Source organism: Castor canadensis, chromosome 5, assembly GCF_047511655.1.
Source record: "Castor canadensis chromosome 5, mCasCan1.hap1v2, whole genome shotgun sequence".
Lineage (NCBI taxonomy): Eukaryota > Metazoa > Chordata > Mammalia > Rodentia > Castoridae > Castor > Castor canadensis.
The window spans coordinates 3016767-3033810 of record NC_133390.1 but is presented as its reverse complement, the minus strand read 5'-3'; the positions used below and the strand labels follow the sequence as shown (position 1 = coordinate 3033810).

Here is a 17044-nt window from a genome sequence, read left to right as displayed (position 1 = left end):
TCTGTGACCTCGGATGTGCGGATTTCTCCCCAGGTGGACAATTTAATAATATCCCACAAGTTAAAGCCTCAGCCTCACAAGACAGCCCTCACTTTAGACACCGGCCAAAAGTCCTTGTTGGGACCTGTGCTTCTGATGGGCTCACTATAAGTTGGAGGTTCCTATGCCACCACCCCCTTCCTCCCATTCCTCTGATCAGATTGATCATTTTCTAGAATAGCTCACAAAACCTAAGAAAACACTGTACTTAGGTTTAGTCATTTATTACAAAGGATACCACACAGGACCAGTCATAGGGAAGAGATGCATAGGGCAAGGTGTGGGGAGGGGGCAGGGAGCTACTGTGTGCTCTGGGGCCCCATCTTCCACAGTTTTTACCACCTGGAAGTTCTCTGACTCCCATAGTTCAGGGATGGGTATGGAGGTTTCGCCATATTGACGGTGATTGTTACCCCCTGCCCCTCTCTCTTGCCCAGAGGAAGTGGGGGAGCAGGAAAGGAGCTGAAAGTTCCAAACCTTTAATCATGACTTGTCTTGACAAGCCCCCATTTCAGAGCCCACCAAAAGTTGCCTCATTAAGACAAAGACAAGCTGGGCACTGGTGGCTGTGAGGTACTGGTGACTCACACCTGTAATCCAGCAACCTGGGAGGCTAAGATCAGGAAGATTGAAGTTGGAGGACACCCTGGGCAAATAGTTCATGAGACCCCATCTCCAAAATAACCAAAGCAAATGGACTGGAAGCATGACTCAAGTGGTAGAGTACCTGCTTTATAAGCACAAAGCCCTGAGTTCAAACCCCAGACCCACCAAAAAAAAAAAAAAAAAAGACGAAAGTCAACCCTCCTAAGGAATTAGGAGGTCTTTGTCAGGAGTCAGGGTCACAGACCAAATATTAGAGCAAAAGATGCTCCTAGCATCCTTATTGTTCAGGAAATTAGGAAGGTTTTAAGGAACTCTGTGGCAAGAATCAGGGAAGAAAACCAAAATACGTATTATTTTTATTATAAGTCAGTGTCATAAATTTTGTGCCCCTGCATTCATATGTTGAAATCCTAGTCCCCAGTATCTCAGAATGTGACCTTCTTTGGAGACAAGGTCATTACCTAGTTAAAACGAGGTCACTAGGATGGCTGCAATCCTGTCTGACTGGTGTCCTTACAAAGAGAGGGACTTGGACACAGATACCCCAAGGGAGAAGGCCGTGGGAAAATAACAAGACTGGGGTGTGCTTTACAAGCTGTGGAACACCTACCATTGCCAGAAATCCCTGGAAGTCAGAAGTTGCCTGGAACAGGCTGCTGGGGGACCAGCCAGCTAACGCCTTGAGATTTGACTCTGACCTCCTGAACTAAGAGAGAAAAATCTCTTTTGTTTAAGGCACTCAGTTGTGGTACCTTGTTATAGCAGACCTAGCTGACGAATGTGCCTAGTGTAAGGAGACATGAATAAGCAAACAAAACAAAACAAAATCTGACAGAGCTCTACGCCTTTTTTTTTTTTTTTCGTTTTCAGTACTGGGGCTTGAACTCAGGGCCTTCACCTTGAGCCACTCTGCCAGCCCTTTTTGTGATAGGTATTTGCGAGATAGGGTCTTGGAAACTATTTGCTTGGGCTGGCTTTGAACCTCGGTCCTCCTGATCTCTGCCTCCTAAGTAGCTGGGATTACAGGTGTGAGCCACTGGCACCTGGTCAAAATTATTTTTTAATATTGGAAAGCCTCAGCTCAGGCTATAACTGTATTCTTAGCAGACTGTCTTCCTTATTGGTTTCGATGACATAAGCTGGCATGTGTGAGCTGTGATGAGGTCCACACGGCGAAAAACAAAGTGATGGTCAGCTATCACCCAGCAAGGAGCAGAGGCCCTCAGCCCATCTGCCCACATAGAACTGAAGCCTGTAGACAACGGAAACAGACCTTTCCCCATCTGACCCTTCAAATGACACCTCAGCCCCAGGCTTGTGACAGGCTGACATGGAGGACACTTTGAGCCTCACCCAGACTGCTGACCCTCAGAAACTGAGGTCATGAATGGGTGCTGTTTTAAGCCATTAAGCTTGGGATGATTTTTAATAATTAAGCAGTAGGTAGCCAACACACCATGCTTTAGAAATACTCATCCACGTATTTCCGTGCCAGGAACTGTTCCAGGTGCTTGGTACACATCAGTGAGCAAAGCAGAGCAAAATTCCTTCTCTCATGGATTGTAAATTCTAGTGTTGGGTGTGTCTGTGTGTTGGCCAATAGGCCTAAGAAAGACGTTATATAGTGATGCATTAGCCAGGGTGCTCCAGAGAACCAGCCTGAGAGGGAATTCACTAGGGAACTGGTGTCAGGATCACAGCAGCTAAGTACATGACAGGCTCTCCTCCTACTGGGGACCCTGGGATGGCTCAGTACAGTATGCAGGCCTCAGAACCCACAAAGCTGATGGTGTGGTTCTCAGCTAAAGCCCAAACACCCGGGCACTGAATATTTACATCCTGGAACCCCAAGCCCAACACGCCCGTAGTTCTGATCTCTTAGCTGTATGGGGGAGGGTATTCTGTTTCATGGAGGGTGGATCTCTCTCCATCAGACTTACATGCCAACCTCCTCTGGACCCCTCCCAGACACACCCAAAATAACACTTTACCTGGTTTCTAGCTATTCCTTTGTCTGGCCACGTCTGACACCTAAAATTAACCATGGCAGGTGTCCTGGTCTGATCAGGTCATTATACCAGAACACCACGAGCTGGATGATTTATAATCCAGACATTTCCCTCACGCAGCTCTGGAGGCTGTAAGTCTGACATCAGGATTTCAGCATGACCAGGTTCTGATTCACATATGGCTACCTTTATGCTGGGTCTTCACACAGCAGGGAGAGAGTGCTCTGGTCCCTTGTCCCCTCACAAGGGCACCAATTCCATCACGGGATGACCTCATCGAAGCTCAATCACCTCCCAAAGGCTACACCTCCAAATAGCACCACATTGAGGATCAGGGCTTCATTCATACACTGTAAGAAAGTTTGTTAGATGGGCTTACATTAATACCACAGAGAAGGCAGGAGGAGTGAGCTGGGCACTTACTATTTTAAACCTGTCCTGAGAAAGTTATATTAAGCAAGGCTTCAGAGTCATGCTGAAATCTCTGCGGAGAGTACTTCAGGCAGGGGAAATAGTCAGTGCAAAGGCCCTGAGGCTGAATCACACCTGAAGAGACTCAGCCAAGAGACCAAGACTAGAGCAGAGGGCTGAGGACAGGGCTGTAGGAGAGAAGTCCAGAGGTACAGCTAGAGGGAGACAGGCTGCTGTGAGTTCTTTGCTTTTCTTTTCTGAGAAGTGGTGTGTTCTGACTATCCCCCCGTCCTCGCTGGTCACTACCCCTTCCTGTCCACCCTTACAAACTGGAGTGCCTTATACATCAGCCAAACTGACTGCCTTAATAAGCAAAGAGACCTGCCCTGTTTTGAAGTGGATTTCTGGCTCATTTTTCTCACAAGACTTTCCAGATCCCCAACATCCTTGAAGGACATCCCAAGCCCTGCCTGCCTTCTCCCACCACCTCTAGCCTCATTCTCAAATTCTCCCCCACATAGGACAGCTGGGCAGGCTGGGTCTATCTGGCTGCTGCTGGTTCTGGGCACTGGGCTGGGAGGTCTGCCAGGAAGGTCCACATTCTACTTTCCTGAGTGCAGGTGATCGGGCCCAGGGTGGAAGCTGGTGTCTTGGCAGAGTTCTGTACTCCTGTGCTTTTCATGGAGTCCTCCTCCTCTCACCTGTCCCCTACCACCCTGCACCCCCATCCCAACACGGGCACTGTCCACCCTCCATGCCATGACATCCAATCTCTCCCCTTCTCTGTCTCACTTGCAGGACTGTGTGCCCTGCTGTCATCAACACTCGAACAATTAAAATGCCCCTTTCTACGAACAAGGATAGTCAAGGCAAAATTCAAAAAAACAAGACAATCAGTTTCAAGGAGAGCAATAATAACGGTGTTTGTGCCTACGTGAAGTCAAGGCCACTTAGGTGTTCTGTAAGTGGGAAAACCAGGTTGCAAAGTTAAATCCCAAGGTCATTCGTTAAACACTGCAAATCGAAGGAATGCTACTCATGTATTTCTCTAAGCAATGACCATGGGTGTGGCTTTATTTCATATTCCTAGACGTGATCCTTGGGGAAATAATAACCCTGATTTTTTTCTTTAAATACTGAACAATGAACCCAGGACCTTGCTCTTGCTACCAGTGGACTAGCCACCCTAGCCTCTTGGCTTTTATTTTGTTTTTGAGATAGAGTCTCATTAACTTTGCCTGGGTTGGCCGGGTACTCACAACCCTGTCTCACTTCCCGAGCAGCTGGGATTGCAGTCCTGCACCATCATGCCCTGGAATAGTAACAAACCTTTAGAAAACATGATAGAAAGAGACTAGACAGGGTGGCTGGCAATTTGAGTTAAACTCTACAAGTGTTCTTTTCTTCCCTTCAAAAGTTATCTTCTAAAGGAAGGTTCCATAGGTGTGGGGGAGCAAATGAATTCACAAGGAAGCAGACAAAACCCTGCCTCCTCTAACATCCAAATGTACCCAGTTTGAAGTTTTCTTGAAGAAGACCCTCTGACGCATGAGTCTCAGGACCCATCCTTGAGGAGACTACAGATGGTGACTTCTCCTTTTTCTGGGGATGAAGAAGGAAGAAGAGTAAGGGAGAAAAGGCACTTGCCAGGCAGAGAAGAGTCAAGCTGATAATCCCTACTTTCTGAGGCCACATGGCGGTGGGCAGGGCCTGACCTCAGTCACCTGTGGGCTCTGGGGAAGCAGCTTGTACCCCACTCTGCTCATACCCAGGTCCTCCTTGTGGAAGCCTGTCTCACCAGCTGGTGGGAACCAGCTTCAGATTGAAGCAAGAATGAGGTGAGGCCAGGGACGCTGGGGCCCCTACACGGTGGCCCAACCAGTGCTGTCAGGAAGGGCCCTGCTTAGAAGGGTCTTTACCTGTGTCACCTTCTGCTGTCTTGACATTCGTTTTTGAGCAAGGCCCTGCAAACTGTGTAGTGGTTTTTCTGTTCCCTAGAATTTTCTGTCTGAGGCGAGTCCTCGTTGGCTTCCTGCACAGGCCACTTGGCCCCTGGCTTCCTGATTTCGTGGAGCCCTGAAGACCCAGGAGGGTGGCTTCCTGAGTTGTTCTTGTTGGACCCACTTGAGGCACTCTCCAGGCATCCGCCATCCTGATCTGTGTTTCCTCCTGGAGGAGCGTGGGGTCAGTAGAGTCGCCTTCTTCAAGCTGTGTGTGGACTCGATGCACTGACCGCACAGGTGACCACTGCATAAACGAATGTCTCCGCAACAACCAATGACCAGCCAGGCAACCGAGCACCTCCCTTCGCGCTGTGCATTTTCGAGGGAAGTCACCAGCGGGGCCTGTGGGTACACTGCGACAGACGATCTGCTTAAGATGGTCTTTCCAAGCACAGCCTGAAATAGAGGCCACACTGTCCACGGCCCCTAAAGAAGGCCGACTTTGCCTGGAGCTAGGGTCTGCTTGGGTCACCTGGGCAGGTGTACTCGAGATAGACAGGGCAGACCAGAGGTCAGCCCGCAGCCAATGCGTGTGGACATCACAGTCCCGGTGCTCGAGCCCGCACACGGGGTGAGGTAGGGTGTCGACATACAGCGCCCGGGGTCACATCCCTGGGCAGAGACCTCAGGCGTTCAGCGCACCCGCGGCCAAGGGTTGGCGTGCACGTGCACACCCACTGGGCCACCCCAGCCCGCGCCCACCCGGGCCCCAGAGCCGGGACTAGCAGGTGGTGGGGCGGCCATAGGCCGGCACTCACTGGCCGCGCCGTACAGCTTGGGGGGATTCGGCTCCTCGGATGGTACAGCCCGTCCTCCCCGCCATGGCGGCGGATGGTTCCACCCGAAACCTCTACCCCGCTACTGAGGAGCAAGCAGAGGGGGGCGTGGCCTCGCGCGGGCCACGCCCCCCACCGCTGCTGCATAGTCATGAACGGGAAGCTCTGCCTCCGGGGCGGGGCAGACCGCTCCTCGCGCCCGGGGTTGGCCGGCTGGGCGGTGCCTGGCTGAGGGCGCGAGGCGGGGCGGGGCCGGCCTCCACCCCGCCCCTGGCCTCGCCCCGCCCCTGGCCTCGCCCCCACTCCTCAGCCGCCCCGCCCCGCGCCCGCCGCCGCGCAGGGCGGGGGCGGAGCCCGGGCCCGGCAGGCCCCGCCCCCGCGGTGAATATTGATGCGGCGCGCGTCGGCGTCGCCCTCCTCCCATTGAGCGAGGCTGTGTCGCGTGGCCCGGCGTCGGCGTGACGGTTGGACGCGGGCGCGGCACTGCGGGTCCCGATTGCTGCAGCCGCTTGTCAGTGTGATGAAGATTGGCACCCAGGTAAGCTGTCACTCAACCGCTCCGCCGCCGCCGCCGCCGCTCTCGCCGCCGCCGTCCCTATCAATCACACCGGCCGCGGCCGCTGCTGCCGCTGCCGCCGGCGCGGGCCGAGCGGGCGGATGAGCGGGCGGCGCCCAGGGCCGCACTTGACCCGTGCCCGGGGCGGGGGCGGGGGCTGGGGGAGGGGAGCGGCGGGGGAGGGGGCGCCGGCCACCGCGGCGCGGGGGCGCGCCCGGCTTGTTTTCCTGTGTGGGTTCAGGGACGCGGAAATTTCTGGAAGGCGCCTGGGCCGCTGCGCTGGGCCCGCTTGAGGCGCGCGCTTTAACCGCCCCTTTTGGAGCGCGGCGCGCGGCCCTGCGCGGGCGGCGGGGGCGCGCGGGCCGCGGGCGGGGGCGCGCGGGCGGGGCGGGGCGGGCCGAGGGACCGGGCGCGCGGGCGGACCGAGGGGGCGGCGCGGGGCGCGAAGATGGCGGCGGGGTCCTGGAGCCTTGGAGCGCCCACCGCCGAGCGCCCAGCGTCCGTGTGGACCGGGCCTGTTTCGGGCTTGGCGCTGGAGGGTTGGGCTCCGTTTTCCTGGGATTGGCTACAATGCGCAACTTAATAGAAGCTGACTTGAAATAGCTACCGAGGAGGTGCTTGGCACGGTGTGCCCACTCCGGGGGTTTCCCCGTTCCTTTCCAGAGGAATGGCGTGCTTTATTTCACCCCAGTGCTCCGAGGCGGTGGCCTTACTTCGGCAGTGGCCGGGAGGCCCACCCGGCGGGGTCCTGTCTTCGTGCCGGTGCCCTGGACCGCGCCGAGCCGCCGCCCCGCCGCCGGCGTGCGTTGGCCAGGTTGGATCGCAGAGTTCAGAATAGACTTGGCATAGGTAACGGGTTCTAAGCTTATAAGGACGCTTATTATAAGCTTGCTATAAAAGTAACTGATTTCTTCGGAAGGCGGAGGCACTGTCCACTAAAGGGTGCAAGAACAGACACCCCCGCTCCGGTTTTAATTAGGCCTCATTTCATGATACTGAAATTTTTCTCTAGACTTGGTGTGGAAAGGTTTGAGTGAAACCCGAGTGTGTTGCTGGTACAGTTCTTGGTGATGCACTGGCGACCGGTTTCTTTGGAATGTGGCAAACTGGATCAGTCGTTCCTCAGTTTATGTAGTGTGGAGACTGGTGTGTGGACGGTCTAGTTGCAACACCTACAAGTCGTCGTTGTGTTATGTGCCACTATCAAGATTAACAGTCTCGTGATTTAAATGTCATCAGGTGACGTGGCTAGTGACAGAATTTCTGGACTCACTTTACATTTCGTTACATTTCTGTGTCAGTGTATCCTAACTTTAGGGAAGTTAGGATTGTGAGTTGTGGAAACAAAGTTACAGAAGTAGTAACGTACTGTTTACAACTTGCACGTTTGTTGTAAATTGTTAAAAGTCTTTGAAATGGCTTAGAAGAAAAGCTGGAAAAACTGCTTAAGTGATGCAGAATGTAGGCCCAGGGGCCTCCACTTCCCAGTGCCTGGCCAGAATAAAATAGGATCAAGAAGAGAACTAATGATACTGAAATACAATCATCAACATACCAAACCAAATTGGTGATGGAGTCCCATCTGAGCCTTGTGTTAACTATGTAAGCAGGCTGGGCAGTACTCTTATTCAGTCCTTTGGGAGTATTGAGGAGGTTTCTGTGACAACTCAAATGACATACCTGACAATGGTCCTGCTGAAACTCTAGGACTTATTTGTCTGTCTTTATCATAGAAGTGCTAAATTTCAGACAGAAGTTATTTCAGATAAAGATTTTTTTCCTCATTCAGGTTCAAATACCAGGTTAAGAATGTCTGAAGTCCATGTACTCTCAGCCATCTCTTGGTAGGAAAATGGATGAGGTGTCCTTCTCTTCCTGGCATGATTTTATTGGTCGCAGAGGTGACAAGGAATTCAAGTATCACAGCACAGCAGTGTGGGATCATCAGGGGTGAGGAAAGCAGCCACAGCCCTTGACCAGCTGTGCTGACTCTGAGAGGCTGAGTTACAATTAGATCTTGTATAAGTGATTTAAGAAGACGTATAAAGTGGAAATATGTGTAAAAATTTCTGTCTGGAAATTGATGGGATGAACATCTGAGGGCTGAGAGGCACAGTCATTTGGTGGGCCTGGCCACAAAGGCTGCCTAGTGTCCTGCTAATGGGACTGGATACTAACTTGCCTGGCAGCCCCACATTTTAGTTTATCAGCCTCTGCTGGTTTAGTTGTTGTTTCTGGAAAATTCACACGAAGGGCAGTGAGATGCTACAGCCAATGTGTTGTCCAACTGGGGGTTTTAAACTCCTGCTTTTCTGAAGCTCTGTTGTTCTGAAGGCATGTCGTAAGGACTTGATAAGGGGATGGAGCAGCCCTTAGTTCTATCCTTTTTTTTTTTTGGTGGGACTGGGCTTTGAACTCAAGGCCTAGTGCTTGCAAAGCCAGCATTCTGCTTGAGCCACACCCCAAGCCTTTAACATTTTCCTGGGATAAAGGGCTACAACTTTTTCAAAGTCTCAAAAACCACTGATCTGCCAGATTAAGAGACAGAGCGTCAGTGAGTTAATAAAAGTTTTGGATTCATTGGACTAGGGTGGTAGAGCTCGTGCTTAGTATGCACACGGCCACGGATTTGTTCTCCAGCAACCCCATCCAGCTGAACTCATTTTACTGTCCTGACCTTTCTCTAAAATGATGTGCCGTCATCCCGACAGGTGAAGCCACCACCTGCCTTCCTCATCAGGGTAAGCTGCTCAGCATGGATAGTTAGTGCCACTGTCTGGTGGAGAGCATTTCTGCTCAGGGTGATCCTGTCACTTAAAGGACTGCAGAGTAAAGGCATCTCCAGGTGAGGCTACAGAGGGATGGCTGCTGGGATCACCTAGGTTATTCCTGGGTGGACAGCAGTAATCTAGAGGGATCCCTGGCGCTCCCATATTATTGGCCCTCTGGGGAAATGGCACCATGGTTTGTTCTGGCAGGATTTGGTTGCAATGTGATGCTACAGCCAATGTGTTACTGCACAAGACCCTAACAGGGTCTTGGCTTTCTCCATGAAGTTAGGCTGTTCTTTCTGTCTATCCTTTCTGCACAGTGAGTCTCCCACAGCTTAGGCCCAACCCAGCTCTGCCTCTGAGCCACTCCCAGCCCCCAGCTCTACCAGCTTCATCGTCCCTCTTGGAGAGAGACTGAGCACTTTATCCACACACCGCCTCCCATGCACTGACACATGGGCTGGAAGCTGGCCTTGGAGCTGCAGAGCTACATCATTAAACAAACTAGCCCTTTTCACCCTCTCCCCAGCATCTGGCAACACTCTACTTTCTGTCTCTATGAACTTGCCTGTTTTAGGTATCCCACATAAATGGAATCATACAGTATTTGTCTTTTCGTGACCAGCTTGTTTTACTCAAAATGTCTGTATTTCAGCATGTGTCAGAATTTCTATATTTTTAAGGCTGAGTGATATTCCATTGTATGTATGTACCACATTTTGTTTATCCCTCCATCCCTTGATGACACGAGTTCCTCCACCTTTTGGCTGTTGTGAATAATGTAGCTTTGAACACCGTTGTGCAAAGATCTTTTGAGTTCTTCTTGGTGTAGAGTCAGAATGCTACACCATGTTAGTACTATGTTTAACTTTTTGAGAAATGACCATGCTGTTTTCCACAGGGGCACCATTTTACATCCCCACCAATGGTGCACAAGGGTTCTAGCTTGCTCACATCCTTGCCAACATTATTTTCTGTGTATTTTGTGGTGCTGGGAATCTAACCCAGGGCTTCATGGATGCTAGGCAAGCTCTATCATTGAGCTGCAATCACAGCCCCTCCCCTGGCACTCAGTACCTTGCAACAGTTAGACAGGTGCTCTACCACTTGAGGCCTCAAACCTTTCTGCTTTAGGTATTTTTTAAATAGGGTCTTGCGTTTATGCCCTGAGCAGCCTGAACTGCGATCCTCTTTCTTGTGCTTGTAGCCAGGATGACAGGTGCATGCCACCATGCCCAGCTTTTGATTGAAATGGAGTCTGGTGAGCTTTCTGCCCAGCTTAAGCATGAACCTCAGTCGTCCCAAATAGCTAGGATTACAGGCAGTCTCCCATACCTCTAGCTACCCATCTGTTTATGTTTATATATATTTTTGGTGGTACTAGCATTTGAACTCTGGATCATGCTTGTTAGAGTGCTACTCTACTGCTTGAACCAAGCCTCCAGTCCTTTTTTTTTTTTTTAAATAGTAGCCTTTCTAATGGGTTTGAGATGGCATATTATTATAGCTTTGATCTGCATTTCCCTAATGATCAGTGATGTTGGGCATCTTTTCATGTGCTTATTGGTAATTTGTGTATTTTCTTTGGATAGTGTCTATTAAGTCCTTTGCCCATCTTTGAGTCTGGTGGTTTCTGTGGATGTGAATGTATTTTACATATTGATTGGTTAAGCTCTTTTGTGTTATATATTTAGTGGTGGTATTATGTATTTTGTACATATTTACCTAAATGTTTTTCATAATTTTTTTAAAATTTCACAGTTTTGTGGTTCTGTTTTTTAAAAATATTTTATAGTCATGTCATGTGTTTGACCCTTCTAAGCGTTTAGGTTTGGATATTCTGTGTGTTTTGTCATCTGAAAGCTGGCTTTCCTTGGATGCCCCTCCTCCCATCCTGGTACTAGTGAGGTTGACAGGTTCTGTGGGTAGGAAGGGCAGCAGCTGCTGGAAGGAGACCTGCTTCTACACCACTCTGTCTCTGAGCACAGGCAGTGCTCCTGGGGAAGGACTGCCTTTGGGAAAGTGGCCTTTGCCTGGAAGGCTTAGGGTTCCTTTCCCTACCTTCCTTTTCCTCCCTCCTTCCCCCCTCATCTCCTAGGACCTGGCCAGTGCTAAGCACACCCTCTACCACTGTACTTCACCCAGCCCATATTTCTCATAAAACATGTTTGTTGATCCTTACCAACAAGGACCCGATGAAAGTTTTGTGTATCGGTTTATAATGATGCCAAAGATAGTCACGGTCTTAAAGCTTTGACATGAATTTAGATTTACCAGCTGTAGTAGACCATATAGCTCAGAGTCTATTAAAGCAAATTCTAAAACCATTGAAATGCCTTTGTTATTAGGATTTTACTTTGTCTGTTTTAGAATATTTATATTAGTTGTACAGGGCGTTTCATTGTGAGATTTCTGTGTATGCTTACAGTGTACCTTGCTTAGATTCACCCCTCCATTATTCTTTAGTGGCTATGTGGGCATTCGAGTTGGAAATACTCTTTGTACAGGCTTTTTGTTTTGTTTTTGCGACCTGTCTCACTAAGTAATAGAGGCTGGCCTTGTGGGGCTCAAACTCGTGATTCTCCTGCCTTGGCCTCCCATGTGTTGGGATTACAGGTGTGTACCACCATGCCTGGCACAGGTTTTATTTAATAGGATTTAATATCTGTGATTTAATTTGGGTATCAAATTTCATGTGGCATCTTCTCAAAGCTTATTTGAAAAATAAAGTACTTCTTGGCCAATATGTCCATCCAAATGAGTTACTTATTGGCTGAGTGTCTCTGTGGGATAGGCGAATGAGGGCTGTGGTTGGAGCCAGGTGGACATCTGGCTTGTGGTTCCTGAGCCCCAGTTGCTTAAAATCTCTCACACACAAGATGAAAACTCATTGAACTGTGATGGTCCGTATAGTTAGTGCCCTAAAATGTATCTTGGAGAAGGTACCTTGCTTGAATATAGAATTTTGACCTTTTTCTTGGCTGCCTTGACAGCTTCCATAGGCTTGTTAATAAACAGGTTTCATTTGGAAAAGGATCATCAGTTAAGTGTCTTTTGGAAAAATTAGTAAACAAAAGAGAAATCTTGAGATACAGATAAAGACTCTTGTTGTCTCTGGTCCCTTTCTGGCTTCATAACCACCTCTCCCAGAGCTGCCTTTGCACACTGGAATTGAGCTTACCTTAGAATTTTCAGCCCTTCATCTAGGAAGTGCCCCTGCTGGGGAGGTTGTCCTGTGCTAAGTGTGGCAGCTGGAGAGGAACACAGGGATGCTGGGACCTATCAGGTGCCAGCATTGACTTAATACGTTATAATGCGTGAGACTTGTTGCCAGCCTGAGTTAAGGAATACAATTTTGGTGGGTTAAAAGAAGTACAGATTTGTTTTTTTTTTTTAAGTATGTCATTGCTTTTGGCCTGTTGCCTAAGATTAGGCATAAAATGCCAGCGAGGTCTATTTTTGCATGGGCTTAGAACTATGGATAGTTCATACTTGTTTTGAGACAGGGTCTCCATATGTAACCCGCGCTGGCTTTGAGCTCTCTATCCTCCCGCCTCAGCACCCAGCATCACAGGTGTGGTTCATGCATTGATAAAGAGCTGTAAAGAAAGGAAAGGGGGATGTGGTAGAGGTAATATGGGACCCAGACCTACAATACTCACTGTCTAGCCTTTCCTAGAAACAGTTTGCTGGATATGTGTGTCCTGTCCTGTGTGTCATCATTGTTGTTGTCCCAGCCTCCCCCGAAGTCTCTAAAAGGAAACAAATCAAAGTTGGTATGGATTTAAATGGAATCCAGTAGCATAACTGATAATTGTTAGGGAAATACGAATAATAAATGGGGAATAGAGAAGATATACCTTTTCAGTGGACTCTTGCCTTGATGTGATGTGTATATAATATTTGTATAAAAACTAAGGCAAATGCCAGGTGTCAGTGTTTACAGTTCGAAGACAGCCCAAGCAAATAGTTCTGTAAGACCCTATCTTGAAAAACCCTTCACAAAAGTAGGGCTGGTGGAGTGGCTCAAAATGAAGGCCCTGAGTTCAAGCCCAGGAATTGCAAAATAAATAAATAATAAAAACTAAGTCTAAGGAAGTAGCTCTTAAGTTATCACTGGAATCAGAACACATGAATAAATGCTTACTTCTAGGACAAGCTACCCTTGAGCACTGGGGGTCCTGTTTTGCTCAAGAAGTCAGCATGGGGACTGGGATGTAGCTTGGTGGTAGAATACTTGCCTGTCTCTAGCATGAGGCTTAGGGTTTGATCCCCAGCACTGCTTAAAAAAGAGGTCAGCATGGAGGGCCATTCTTTCCAGAGGTTCCACTGTGGTACCCAGAGCAGCTGGGCTGAGGCCATTGTGAAAGCAAAGAGGGCTGCTTGGTGAGCATGTGGGTGTAGGCTGGATGCCGGTCATGCCTGGTCCCCGAGGACAGGAGGGCTGCCAGGGGTCTCAACTGTTGCTCTGGCTTTCTTTCTAGAATCCCCCACTGTTTGTTTGTTGTTTGTTCTTGGCCTCCACCTTTCTTTCAGGATTTCTTCTGTAAAAGGAATAGAAAAAGGAGACTCATTTTGGTGCTTCTGTGATAAGTTTTCTTATGGACCTTTGGTTAAGATGTTTAGAATTTGCTTATTTATTTGTTTCCATTCTTACATATGCCCCTGCATATCTGGGATTACAGATATGCACCACTATATCTGTCTTATTTTGTTGAGATGGGGGTCTTCACTGATATTTTCGAATGGGTTGGCTTTGAACCATGATTCTCCCAATCTCTGCCTCCCTGGTAGCTAGGATTACTGGTGTAAGCCACTGCACCATTTTATTTTAAACTTTGCAAGTCTCTGAACTTTTTAAAACTCAGGGCTTTGAAATTGTAGAGCAGTGCTCTTCCACTTGATCCATGTCTCCAGTCCATTTTGCTCTGGTTATTTTGAAGATGGGGTCTCACAAACTATTTTGCTCAGTCCTCGTGATGTCAGCTTCTTAAGTAACTAGGATTACAGGCATGAGCCACTGGTGCCTGGCCTCCATACTTTTATGTATGTTCCTTTTCTTCTCTTGGTTTTAAAAAAAGTATCCTATTTGATCATGTTCCAAGTAGAGAATTCAGTTGTTGAGTTTGTTTTCATGGAAATAATTGTGGATTCTTTCCAGTGTCTCTGTCTTCAAAGCATAAAACCATGTCTTTCTAATGTAATTTACTCTCTGATTCCTTACCCTCCAGCTCCATCCCCTGATTTCTCTGGTTCAGTTACCTACGGGCAGCCATGATCCAAAAAATATTAAATGCACAAATTCCAGAAATAAGCCATTTGTAAGTTTTAAGTAACTTTTTCTACAGTATATTGTTATAGTTGTTCTGTTATTAGCCTTGGTAGTCACTTAACTTATGAAATAAAATTTATCATAGGTATTTAGAGTAAAAAACATACTATATGTGGGGCTTGCTACTATAGTCAGTTTCAGGCATCTCCAGCGGGTCTTGGAACATATTTTCATGCAGATAACTAAAGATTCCTATAATAATAAATTATGTTGAAAGTGGCTAGTACAAACAGAATATTTTCATGGTTTCTCTTTTTAGCCATATTTCTGATGGGTGTCATTAAAAGTATCTGATGCTCAAAAGTGTGCTGTGTGAGATGCTTTGCTAAGATTGGTGGGTCTCCATACTACTGCACTGATGAGCATGTGCAGTGCAAGTGTGTGCGTGCACAGATACATGGTGGTACATGGGTTACGACATCACCTGGGAATGATACGTTAGAACTAAGTGAACCCCACAGATACTAACATTTGACCATTAAATACTCTGTAATTCATTTTGAGGACTTAAAAACTGCTTCTGAAATGACCCAGATGTGATTCCCTTCTACGTTGTTGCATACTTACCTCAGCCCTGAGCACATAAAGACCATTCAGTCATGGTCCTTGCTACTAAAGAGCACAAATTCAAGTCTGGAAGCTTAATAAACATATTTTATTTTGTGGTTGTTGTTTTCTTTTGCCTGATATGGGGTCTTACTATGTTGCCTAGGCTAGCCTGAAATGCTTGGGTTCAAATGATCTTCATGCCTCAGCTTCCCATGTAGCTGACGCTGCAGGTGCACAGACTGTACCTGGCTTGTAAGTGTAATTTTATGTTAATGGATGATACAGAATTGTTATGGAAACCATCTGGGATAGTGGTGTTAGTGCTGACTTTAGGTAGTGTGAAAATAATCACTAGATGACTGAGGATAGGATATGTAACTCCCAGAATACCAGAGAGGAAAAATTAAACAAAGAAAGACTTGTTTTGAAAAAACAACACAGCTGGGCCCTGGTAGCTCATGCCAATAACCCTAGATACTCAGGAGGCACAGCTCCGGAGGATCCTGGTTTGAGATCAGTCTGGGCAAAAAGTGAGACCCTATCTCAAAAATACCCAACACAAAAGAAATAACTAGCAGAATCACTCAAATGGTAGAGCACCTGCCCAGCAAGTATGAGGCCTTGAGTTCAAAATCCTGAATCACCCAAACAAACCCAAGATGATGTGAATAAGCCCAGATACATCAGGAATCAATCACAATTAATGTGCAAGGATAATTAAATCTCTCAGATGAAAAACTCCAGATCTAGCAGAAAAATGGTATCTACCTAATGCTCTGCATAAGTGAGACATCTCACACAAACACGTGTGAGTGGATGGGAAATTGTTTCAGTCTAACAAGAAGAAGCTGTCCAGCACTAGATAGAGGACTCCTCCTAAATAGAAAAGCAGTGGAGGGCTACTGATATGCTACTCAAAGGTACAGTTACCATCATAAACTTAGGTGCCTCACAACATGGTTTACAGAGATTGATGGGAGCAAGAGGACTTGACAGTTCTACACCCAGAGGGTGACTCTCAGCAACCTAGGGCCTAAGTAGATCAAAGAAGAGTGAGGGTGTCTGGCAGGAGTTCTCAGCCTGGCAGGGCGTGTGTGTGTGGAATCAGATCACCATTGTGATCTCTCCCTTATCTGATAACCAAAAATGTCTCCACACATTGTCAGATGCGCCCTGGGGGCCAAAATTGTTTCCAGTTGAGAGCTACTGATACAGAGGATTTAAGCTAACATGCCTAATGTGTTGGAGCTAATGGATGTGTCCAGAAATTTTACCCAGTAAACATAAAATATTTGCTTTAGTCACATAGAACACTTAGCAAAATTGGCTGAATATTAGGCTACAAAGAAAAATCTCCAGTTTAAAAAGTAAATCCTGTCAGGGGTATTGGTTCATGACTATAATTCCAGCACTTGGGAAGCTGAGGCAGGAGGATTGGGAGTTTAAAGCTGGCCAGCTATATAGTGAGACCCTGTCTCAAAAAGTAAATCCTATAAACACAAACTAGTTAGAACTTAAAAGTGAGAAGATAGCTGAAGATACCTACCTCGAAAGTTTAAGACCCCCTTCTATATCTCTTGTGTTAAAGAAGAGATCAAAAAACTATTTGCTGACTCTGCATAAATGAAAGACAGGGTTACACATGCTAACCCATGGGATAAGAACAAACAGTTCTCAGGAGAAAGAAACCATAGTTCCTTAGGTGCATTTGCTACAGAATAAGAAAATAAGTAAATTGAGTTTTCATCTTAAGATACTGGAAAAATAAAATTAACCTAAAGAAAAGAGGTGAATCTATTTTTGCTTTTGGCAAATCTGGTTAAAAAGAAATGAGAACATAATATTTCTTAAATACATTGTAAAGGAATATAATGCAGATTGAAGACTGTACAAATAGAACAAGTTTTTTTGGGTGTGTGCATTGGAGGGGGGAGTAGAGTTCAAGAGGCATGACTCAAGCAGTGGAGCACCAATATTGCAAGCCTGAAGCCG

General features: G+C 47.5%; 1 protein-coding gene across 8 annotated transcripts in view; it reads left to right on the top strand.

The window, feature by feature from the left end:
* Window positions 1-6252: 6252 nt before the first annotated feature.
* Pknox1 (PBX/knotted 1 homeobox 1) overlaps window positions 6253-17044 on the top strand; it is a 63280-nt gene continuing 52488 nt past the window's right edge. For 3 of the 8 annotated variants that reach the window (XM_074072574.1, XM_074072576.1, XM_074072569.1), the window contains exon 1: window positions 6253-6382. Coding sequence is in view for 1 of the 8 variants with exons in the window: in XM_074072575.1 (XP_073928676.1) it covers window positions 6365-6382 (18 nt within the window). In the remaining 7 variants the exon portion in view is untranslated. The other 5 variants (XM_074072575.1, XM_074072571.1, XM_074072570.1 and 2 more) reach the window with 5 other exon arrangements.